Here is an 11,586-nt window from a genome sequence, read left to right on the forward strand (position 1 = left end):
ATTTAGGAATAAGAAAGGACATGAGAACACAAAAGATCACGTACGGTAAAACACTAGCGAGAGAGACGAGTGAATGCGTGAGGAAGAGATTTGGGAGTTAGACATGACACGAATGAGACGTAAGAAAGTGTTAAGAAAAAGTGAGGGTGAGGCGAAATTCAAGGACGAAGTTCATTTTAAGGAGGGAAGATTGTAATATCTGGCCTCTGTGGGACTGGTACTTAGACCTTGGGACGCGTGAGAGGACCTTTAGACCGATAAGAGAGCACGCAGAAGGGAAGGATAGCCATACACTAGACCTGGGCTAGACCGAATGGTGTTGCAACGGATCGAGTGGGTCCACTCGTTCGAGTGAAGAGTACACTCGACCGAGTGAGTCCACTCGACTGAGTGGTGTGCTACTCGGCCGAGTGAGTCTACTCGACCGAGTGGACTCGGCACTCGGTCGAGTGACGCTGTTTTCAAAAACACGGGATTAACACCCCTTTCTCCCTTAACCCTAAAATCATTTCCACCTTCCTCCTTATCTCTCCAAACATTCTCCATTTTCTCTAAACCCTCACAAACACCTTCTACTTGGGATTTAGGCTTAGATTAGAAGATTTATCACCTTCCTCTTCATCTCCTTCATCTAGTAAGTAAAGATCTACCCTTTTCTAGTCTTTTAAACCCTAACTTTTGGGGGAATTCGTTATGGGTAATTAATTAGTGATTAGTATGGGTAATAGGGGTAACTAAGGGGTAATGATAAGGGGCTTTGTAGTGTATATTAGTATAGGATGTATTGTGATAGTTATTATGTGATTTGTATAGGATGAGACGGTTCCTTGAGACGGTTTCGGTCCGGATTTGAGTAGCTTAAAGAGATTGCAAAAATGTAGATTAATCTTACTCGGTTTCAATAATGTGATGTTGTTTATGTTGATATTGTAGTTAGTCTTGCATAATTAGGGTATTTGCATTATAACATGTTTTGTAGTAATCACATCATTAAGAGGATGATTATGATATGTTGGTTGTGGTTCATGCATTGGTCATTATCATATATGTTGGAGGATTTGTTGTTGTTGTTGTTGTTGTTGTTGTTGTTGTTGTTGTGGTTGTTGTTGTTGTTGTTGTTGTTGTTGTTGTTGTTATTATTGTTGTTGTTGTTGTTGTTGTTGTTGTTGTTGTTGTTGTTGTTGTTGTTGTTGTTGTTGTTGTTGTTGTTGTTGTTGTTGTTGTTGTTGTTGTTGTTGTTGTTGTTGTTGTTGTTGTTGTTGTTGTTGTTGTTGTTGTTGTTGTTGTTGTTGTTGTTGTTGTTGTTGTTGTTGTTGTTGTTGTTGTTGTTGTTGTTGTTGTTGTTGTTGTTGTTGTTGTTGTTGTTGTTGTTGTTGTTGTTGTTGTTGTTGTTGTTGTTGTTGTTGTTGTTGTTGTTGTTGTTGTTGTTGTTGTTGTTGTTGTTGTTGTTGTTGTTGTTGTTGTTGTTGTTGTTGTTGTTGTTGTTGTTGTTGTTGTTGTTGTTGTTGTTGTTGTTGTTGTTGTTGTTGTTGTTGTTGTTGTTGTTGTTGTTGTTGTTGTTGTTGTTGTTGTTGTTGTTGTTGTTGTTGTTGTTGTTGTTGTTGTTGTTGTTGCTGTTGTTGTTGTTATTGTTGTTGTTGTTGTTGTTTTGGAGACGTAAGACGGTTGGGAGATCGTCTTACACTTAAGTCGCCTCTTGGAGCTTCCCACTCCAAGAGTGATGTGCACATTAACGGCTTGAGTTACGAAGGGACTCATGTGGTTGAGACACGACGTCTGGCAGGGGATCTGGTTGGCTTCCGGGTCCGGTACATCTGGGCGTGTCCCGGTACCTGTTTGTGGTTGTTGGTATGTTTGGACGTGTCCCGGCACCAGTGTGGTTGTCGGTATGTCTGGGCGTGTCCCGGTACCATTGTGGTGATTGTTTGATAGCGACTCATTCACATTAGTAGTCATGTTGCATATTCGCACACTTGGGTCGTGTCGCACTTTATTTGCTTATTGAAACTGACGTTTGTGTTTCTGTGTATTTGTCACCTGTCTCTTTTGGGGTGGCCTGTATTGATCCATATGATATCCTTTGGTCATATGGGGAGCAAGTTAGGTGAGATTGTTTGGATAGCACGCGGGAGACGGGACGAGCTTGATGAGTCACGCGACGAGTGTAGTTAGTTAGATGAGTATAGTAGCCATGAGTTGTATTTTTATTCAATAGTTAATGGTTTGTAATCACTAAACTTGTCATTTATAATAAATGTTTCTTTATTGTATCTCCGATTCACCGCCTCGGGAAACCGAGAAGGTAACATCTCCCAATTACCTCGGCCGGGTAAGACGGGGTTGTTACACTACAACCAAGTTATTTAAATGGAAGTTGGCCCTCAACAAAACCAGACTGACAGTATTTCATCCCTCAGTTTCTTGCTCATACCATTAAAATAGGCACAAGATTTCATTGCATTCATATTTAGACCAGAAGCATGAGAGAATGAAGAGAAGGCTCTGTGTAGCACCATAATTGACTTAAGGTCACCCTTAGTAAACATCAATAGATCATAGATCATCTGCAAACATGAGATGAGTCAATCTCAGTTGTTTGCAAAGAGGATGAAACCTAAAGTAAAGCTTACCAACAACACATTCAAGAATCCTGCTTAAATACTCCATACAAAGAGTAAAAAGCAGGGGTGATATAGGGTCTCATTGCCTAAGTCCTCTTTTCCCAAGGAAAAACCCAAACATGGTACCATTTAAAGAAATTAAGAATGATGCTGTAGTGACACAAAGCATAATTAGTTCTCTGAAGTGAGCAGGAAAATCCAGAGCTTCTAACATTTCCTCAACAAATTTCCAACTTACTGAATCATATGACTTCATTACATCAATTTTGAACATACATCTAGGGGAACAAGATTTTCTTTTATATAACCCCCATAAATCTTGACATATGAGAATATTTTCAATAATACTCCTACCTTGAATAAATCCCCCTTGATTTAAACTCACCAGATCAGGCAGGACATCACCCAACCTTGCACTAATTAACTTGGAGATGATCTTATACAAGGTGTTACAGCAAGCAATGGGCCTGAACTGGGTGACATCTGCAGGCATAGTACATTTAGGAATTAAGGTTAGTACAGTAGTATTGTTTCAGAAGCTTTCTTTTATTGAACACATCAAGATATCCCAGTGTGCATTAGTACAAATCTTACCCCTCCCAACAATTCTCCTATTAACAGGAATGGTAATGGTCTCTGTGCCCAACAACCACTTATAGTATTCAAGGAATGCATTTTGGATGTCTTGAGGTTCAACACAGTTATTACCCATCCTATCTTTAATTTGAAGAACTTGGTTTTTCATTTGTCTACTTTTTATCACACCATGAAAGTACTTAGTGTTGAAATCTCCATCTTTGATCCAGGCAGTTTTGGCTTTTTGCTGCAAATAAGTCAAGCAGCTTGCAATTCTCTTTATTCTTATGTAGCAAGTTGCTCTTTAACAATCAAGTCAGGATTCAAGGGATCACCACTCAACTGCTCTTGAATATATTCCAGTTGCTTTAGAGCAATCATGGCAGAGGTCTCAACATTTGAAAAATTATCTCTGTTAAAGCCCTTAAGATGCTGTTTGTGAGCCTTCAGTTTGGTAACCACTTGATACATTTTAGTACCTTAATCTTTAAAATACAGGGAGTGTGATCAAAATCCCCTTCAGGTAAGAAATGAGCATACATTTCCATCTGATCCACCCATTCGCAATTGACTAGGGCCCTATCTAATCTGGAACACACTCTGATAGCAGCATCTTGTTTATTATTCCAAGTAAAGAAATAAAGGTCCCACTACAATACTATTTACCAGTCCACAAACATTTAAACAATTCTGGAAGTCATTTATCTCAGTAAAGCTAGTAGACCCACCTAGCCTCTCTGCCGGAGATAAAACACAATTGAAATCCCCATAGACAAGCCAGGAATTAGATATAGAAGAAGCAATTTGTAACAGTTGATTCCAAAGAGTACTCTATTATTTAGAGCATTGAAGGCATAAACCATACTAAGATGAAAGCAAATATTAGAAGATAGCTCAAGCACTTTCATATGTATGCATTGAGAACTATAGTCTTGAAAATCAACTTGAAACACAGAAGGATTCCAGATAACCCAGATTCTACCTCCAGGATGTCATCTATTATTAGTACTTAAACACCAACCATCAGGTAATATCCCTTTAATACTATTCTGAGACAGAGTTTTTAACTTTGTCTCAAGGAGTCCAAAAAGCCCAGCCATATATAGAGGAACCATTTAAAATATCTCTGCTTAGTTTGCTTATTGAGACTCCTAACATTCCAAAATCCAAAGCTATGCATTCTTCACCTTCTGGTGGAGAGCATTACTACTTGTCCTAATACCAACTTTGGGAGTTTATTTTCTATTTAAGGTCTCTAACAAGGAAGTTTGTCCAAACTTATATATGCTGAGACTAAAAATCTGTTGGAAAAAATTTATTAGTACTTACTATTTGTTATGAAATATTATTATTATATGGATGTCCATATCTTATAGGATTATAGAATATTATCTTATGGAAACTCTACCATTGTATGTGTATATATACCCTCATAATGGAATAAGAATACACTTTTCTCTCTCTCTCTCTCTCTCTCTCTCTCTCTCTCTCTCTCTCTCTCTCTCTCTCTCTCTCTCTCTCTCTCTCTCTATATATATATATATATATATATATATATATATATATATATATATATATATATATATATATATATATATATATATATATATATATATATATATTCTCTCCAACTCCTCTCTACAATTCTCTTATATTTATTCCACAACACGTTATCAGCACGAAACGCTTATTAATTAAAACCGTCATAAAAAAATGGATTGAAAACACACGGTTATGGGGAAGACATAATCATTAAGATGGCCACACAACAAAGTGTTTATCACACTAAATCATTCCCAAGTAAGTTTTCCTAGTACAATTTTCTTCCATATATGTATAAGTATTACTTAATTTTGTTTGATAATCGTCAAGATTTTGATTCATGTATCTGAAAAGAAGTATTGTTACAAGAGATATACAAATTTTGAAAAGGGACATATCATATAATTTTGGGCCTGAAGTTCCATTTTTTTTTTTACAAAAATAAAGAGATATGCCCATGTTATGACTTCGATCTGAAATTTAAAGTTTTATAATAATAATAAATACCGTTTCATCAATATAATATATTCATATTGTATAAGTATATATGGCCAGAAGTGCACATCTATGAGTTTAAAAACCGCAATTGAGTTTTAAGCAGTCTTTATTAAGGGAAAATTTATTTGTGAATTGATCCTTGTTCACCGGAAGTTGAACAATATAATGAATATGAATTTTTATTCATTCTTGAGAGTGAATGTGACATCTCATAAAAACTCTGCCGTAACAGAGATCAGAGACTCGTATACGCTGGAAATTCGATATAAGAAAAGGAAAAATGATATACGAGTTGAAATTTTGGTATTCATACGATGGCATGAATTTCATAGAATTTATAAATATTGAAACTATGACCAACAGTTCATACAGTTCATAGTGATTACACATACTGATTAACACCTGAAGGTCATAATAATTACAAATATTGAAACTGTGGTCTAAAAGTTCACAATGTAAGTATCGATATAAATTATGACATCAAGTCTCTAATTCTAACATTATTAAGCATTCAAACGGGTACTATCTTGACTAGTACGGTCTACTTGAATTACTATTGTACTCTATGGAGGTTATATTATTAAGATTTGATAATCAGGAGGTTCGTATATCATATCTTATTTCACTATTATTCAACTGAATAAGGTATGTTTTTCATGTCCAATTTATTATTTATTGGATCTAAATAATCTCAATTATGCCTAAAATTAATAAAATATATCAGTTCAAATTAGAAAATCAACACTCATCCAGAACTCTTGTAACTCAATCTTTATCCTAGTAGTTAATGCCACGTGATGACTAACTAGATTTTGTGTGCATCATTATACCACTATACTATGACGATTGATGAGTTTGATTTACTTCGCGAGCTCGTTACATAATTAACTCAATGACGTGAGACTCCGAGGGATTGTATTTTTCGTTTATCAAAGCTTTAATACGCATATATAGAATATCTAGAATTCCATTGATCTTAATTCTTAATAATTTTTACTCGTTGGATTACTTGTTACTTGGGTATCACTGAAATTATCTTTATAGCATGTGCTTTAAATACTTAGGCTATAAAAAATTAAAGTTACCAAATTGCTACTACTATGATTTTATTGAATTTCTTTAATAAAAGGTAAGTAGTTCCCCTTGTTGACATAGCTTGTTAATTTGTTTGGACATCGTATATGTGGTAGCTATCCTGAAATTTTTGGGTCATGCCATGTTTTTGGATAATAATATAAGATTCATGTCTTGATGTGTTACACTAAAAAAAACTAGTTTAATGGAGTGTCTGTTAGTGATATTGATTCGTCTGAAAAAAATAGTTTCCAGTGATGTTAATATGCTGCCAATAACGAACTTTTTAGCGGTCTTAAGTAACCATTATAAAAATCATGAGAATTGTTACTAATAGTAAATAATTCATCTATTTGTGCGTCTTTATTTATTGTTTGATTTGTTGGGTCATTTAGTAAATTTGTGGGTCCTTTGGTGACATAGTGCAAGTCTACGTGATATTTATATTGATATATACTGCAAACTGATGATAACATGTGTATTACTTGTATTAGAGTGCTTAAGAGAAAGTCGTATTTTACTAGTGTTATTAATCTCTTCCAAATTGTGAGAAAGTCATATGATGGATTGACAGTATATTAAGTGGCTTGTAGTCAAGTAATAATTTTTCTGAGTAGTTATTGTGTAGAAATCACAGTTTGATTATTATATGGAAAATCGTTAGTCTCCGAATTGGGCATTGTGATTCAGCACACTTAAAATTCAACTGCATTATATGTTACTTCCCGAAATTTTGTTATCGTACAAAAATGTCCATATAAATTCTCATCGGTGATATGAGCAATAAGGTCTAAGGTGGTTATAGTTTCTACCCCCTTAAGGGGAGAATGATAAGGAAAAGTTGGTAAAAACAAACAAGTATGTTATCCCCAACTGGACCTGAAGTTCAGCGGTTTATTTTCAATATGAAATACATCAAATAGAGGTTCATGGAATTAAAAATGATGGTATTCATTTGGTTATAGAGATGTATTATGATACCACTTTGTCACCTTATCAAAATGTGATATGTTACATTAAAATCTATGATTTAATTATAGACAGTTTAGCCCTATATATGGTGTAGCGAGCTATACATTAGTCATAGAAAATATATGTAATGAAAATATTAGATTCTTGCCAAATTGAACAATAACCACACATGAAATGTAATGTGAGAGTCATATCGGTTCACATATTTCAAGTAATAAGAAAATGGCAAGCTTGACAGTTGGTACTCCTATGGAGTAAAGAAATTTGGATGTCTCGGAAGTGACATAAATATCTGAATGATAATAGATGGCATATATAGATAAGGAATGGTATCAAATATATTCAGATATCAATGATTCAGTACTGACAATATCACGAGATGTTGAAATTATATCGATGTGGTTAAGGAACCGATATGCATTTGCGCGCGGAATTTAATGGACTAGATAATGGGGATCTTATAAATAAGTCCAATTTTATTGTTGACGTATAATCTATGATTATAAATGAGCTCATGGACCTGAAGTCCATCAATTGACGTGGAGTCAATCGAAATTATGAATATTGGAAAAGAAACTGTACAGTTTGCATTTTTGTGTCATCATCATATGCATATAGATAGTATGTTCATCATTGCATTTAGTTTTACTATTTACATTATTATTACATTGTTTTAAAATATGTTATTTACAAATTTGTTTCATATCATATGCATGTACATGTTAATAAATGTTTAAAAGAGAAAAATATTATTTTATAAGATATTATAACGAGGATAACTCCCTATATGAGCCTCTTATAAACGATCATCCAATGATGATGGTTGATTAATTGAGTTTTGGAAACTCGTAATTATATATGAATTTCTACGACACGATTGAAAGGTTATCGTGATTATTTACAAAATGGAATATTCAAACTTTTGTAGAGTTTAATTGAAGGAATTATTATTGTCTCAATCTGAAGTTTGAGCATATGGGAATTCAGATTTAAATGAGTTTCTTGCTAAACATGTGAAATTAGCTTATGGTCCAGAAGTACCATAACGATTGGAAAATAATGTAGGTAAAGTCTACAATGAGAATGTCAATCCATACATATGTGGTTTAGCAAAGAAAATCGCTCAAAAGTATTGAATGATTTATTCAATAATTATCGGATTGATTCTCCTTAAGACAAGGAATTAAGGAGTGATAGCTACACTCTTTTTTCCCTTTGACTAGGTTTTTTGTCCCAATGGGTTTTCCTAGTAAGGTTTTTGACAAGGTAGCACTATAAGCGCATTATTACGCTATAGTCATGTCATCGTGATTGTTGAGATGACAATTGTTTTAGACATATAATGTTATGTCGTTTATTGAGGATAAACTATATCACTATTACGGAAGTATTATTTGAAATGAAGATCCAAGAGTTATTATGAAATGATTATATTCAGACTGTGAGTTCTCAAAGAAATATGATATCGAAGTTGTCGTGGATTTTTATTGACCGAAGATTCAAGCTTATCAACCACAATGGGTACTACTTCAACATCATCAAGAAGTAATGTCAAAGCATGGATCATTCAAGATTTATTAAGTTATGTAATCATTAGGAGGAGTTGACATGCGTTGTACTCTTTTTCATTATCTGTGGCACTACTACAAATACAGGCAACCACAACGGCCCTTTAACAACGCTTATTCACGAAAATCATCAAAACACGTTGTATAATTTATTCCGCGAATTTTACCAAACTTAATTACAACGGTTATGTGTTGTTAGCCGTTGTTATTTGTTTTAACAACGGGTCATACTTAAACAACCGTTGTTAATGAAAAAACTAATAACAACGGTTAAATTTTAACCGTTGTTAATGGTTTGGCGCCAAATTAGTGAAAAGTAATCACAACGGTTATATTAGAACCCGTTTTTAATACTTTTTAACAACGGTTGTAATCTCAATAACCGTTGTTATTAATATTATGAAAATCTTAAGAACAACATATTGCTTTATTCTGCTATACGCTACAAACACAAACACAAGCTAATACTGCTACTATATCATCCTCCATTCCTCCCTGATCGTCTCTCTGTCTTCATCTCCGTCACTGTTGTCACGTCTTCTCTCCCTCATCGCGCGTGTTTATCAATCAGGTATATATATGTTTCTTAGCAACGCTTATTATAACTAGATATAGGATTTTTTGGGTTATTATCTAATTTGTTGATAATTTAGCTTAATTGCTTTCCTGAATTTCGTTTATTTGTTTGCCTATTATTGTATTTTCTGAATTAGTTGCCTATTATTACGAATGTAGAATAATGACTCGAACTTGGATGATTGATGCAAATATGAGTGACCGCACCTACAAGGATGGTTTAGCTGAATTTTATGAATTCGTTTTGAACAATTTGAAAGGTTCTTCTAGTATTGCATGTCCTTGTGAAAGATGTGGTAATATTAGCTATATGGCTTTTCCGGACGTTAAAATACACCTAGAAAAGTGGAGATTTAGTCGATCCTATACACTTTGGATTTTTCATGGGGAATCATTAGAGGAAGAGAATAACTCTGAAGAAGATGATGTTGAGGTACACGAAAGGCTAACTGATGATCCTGAGTTTGCCGAGTTTTTGAGTTGGAAGAGTTGGAAGTAGAGAAGTTGAATGTTGGGTCTATAGATAATGAAGAGAATGATGATGAGTCCATTGCTTTTGAAGATGTAGGTGATGACACTAGTAATTGGGATGACCTTAACAACATGTATGAGAAGTTGTGTGAGTCTGAAGCACCTCTTTATCCTGGTTGTAAGTTCACAAAAATGTCGGTTGTGGTGAAGTTGTATAATATCAAGGGGGCAAATGGGGTGAGTGACACGTGTTTCACTAGTTTTTTAGCCTTAATAAAGGAGTTGCTTCCTGATGGTAATGTTCTACCTGTTAAGACATATGAGGCGAAAAAACTAATAAGAGGAGTGGGTATGAAATATGAGAAAATACATGCATGTCCAAATGATTGCATATTGTATCGGAAATTATATCAAAACTTAACCAATTGCCCTAAATGTTTGGAGTGGCGTTATAAGGATAAGGAAGGGATCCGGCTAAGGTGTTGTGGTATTTTCCATTGATACCAAGAGTCATAAGGATTTATGCGAATCCCGATGATGCAAAAATGTTAACTTGGCATGAAACAGGAAGAATAAATGATGGAAAGCTAAGACACCCTGCAGATGGTATGCAATGGAAATCGTTCGACGCTAAGTATCCCGAGTTCGGCAATGAACCTAGAAACTTACGTCTAGCGCTGTCCATTGATGGAATGAACCCACACGGAAACATGAGTAGCCAACATAGTACTTGGCCAGTAGTGTTGGCTATTTATAACTTACCTCCATATGTGTGCATGAAAAGAAAGTATTTGATGTTGTCGTTGTTAATTTCCGGCCCTAAACAACCTGGAAATGATATAGATGTATATTTGGAACCTCTTCTAGATGATTTGCGATTGTTGTGGGATAGTGGGATAGAAGTATTTGATGCATATAAGAACGAAACTTTCAATTTGAGAGCGATGTTATTGTGTACAATAACCGACTATCCGGCTTATGGCGACCTTTTCGGGCACACAGTTCATGGGAAAGAGGCTTGTCCATTGTGTGGGGAGGATATCGAGTCCGAATACTTGAAGTCTTCTCGTAAGTATGTGTATATGGGAAATAGGAGGTTCTTGTCTCATGACCATTGTTATCGCAAGATGCAGAAAGCATTCAATGGAAGACAAGAACTTCGTCAACCTCCTAGAATTTTGAGTGGGCATGAAGTTTATCGGAAAGTAAAGCATATTGAGATAGATTATGGGAAGAAGAGCGGCTCTAAATTGTCTACTCGTGGGTATAAGAAAAGATCCATATTTTTTGATAAACTTCCATATTGGCCCGACACGGAGGTCGCATTGCCTCGATTTCATGCACATTGAGAAAAATGTCCGTGATAATATTATCAATACCCTTACGAATGTTCTGGTAAAACAAAGGATAACGCCGACTAGGGAAGATATGAAAATGATGGGTATTAGGCTAGAGTTGGCACCACAGAAGAGAGGTAATCGTACATTTTTACCGCCAGCAGCTTTTACCCTTTCACGGAATGAGAGAAAAGAGTTCTGTGCATGCTTGAATGGAATTAAAGTGCCACATGGTTATTCGTCGAACATCAAAAGCCTAGTGTCGATGCAAGACCTAAAACTCATCGGGTTAAAGTCACATGATTGTCACACTTTGATGCAACAATTACTACTTGTGGCTATTCGTTCCAT

The 11,586-nt window shown here is 35.1% G+C and overlaps 1 protein-coding gene across 1 annotated transcript; it reads right to left on the minus strand.

The window, feature by feature from the left end:
* Positions 1 to 2,381: 2,381 nt before the first annotated feature.
* LOC141620576 (uncharacterized) lies at positions 2,382 to 3,668 on the minus strand. The gene is made up of 6 exons (XM_074437411.1): positions 3,507 to 3,668; positions 3,216 to 3,444; positions 3,007 to 3,104; positions 2,748 to 2,871; positions 2,631 to 2,650; positions 2,382 to 2,564 (listed from the first exon to the last, which is right to left on the minus strand). Exons 1-6 carry the CDS (start codon positions 3,666 to 3,668, stop codon positions 2,382 to 2,384), a joined length of 816 nt encoding a protein of 271 aa, XP_074293512.1.
* Between the last annotated feature and the right edge of the window lie 7,918 nt (positions 3,669 to 11,586).

Source organism: Silene latifolia, chromosome X (genome assembly GCF_048544455.1).
Source record: "Silene latifolia isolate original U9 population chromosome X, ASM4854445v1, whole genome shotgun sequence".
Classification (NCBI taxonomy): Eukaryota; Viridiplantae; Streptophyta; class Magnoliopsida; order Caryophyllales; family Caryophyllaceae; genus Silene; species Silene latifolia.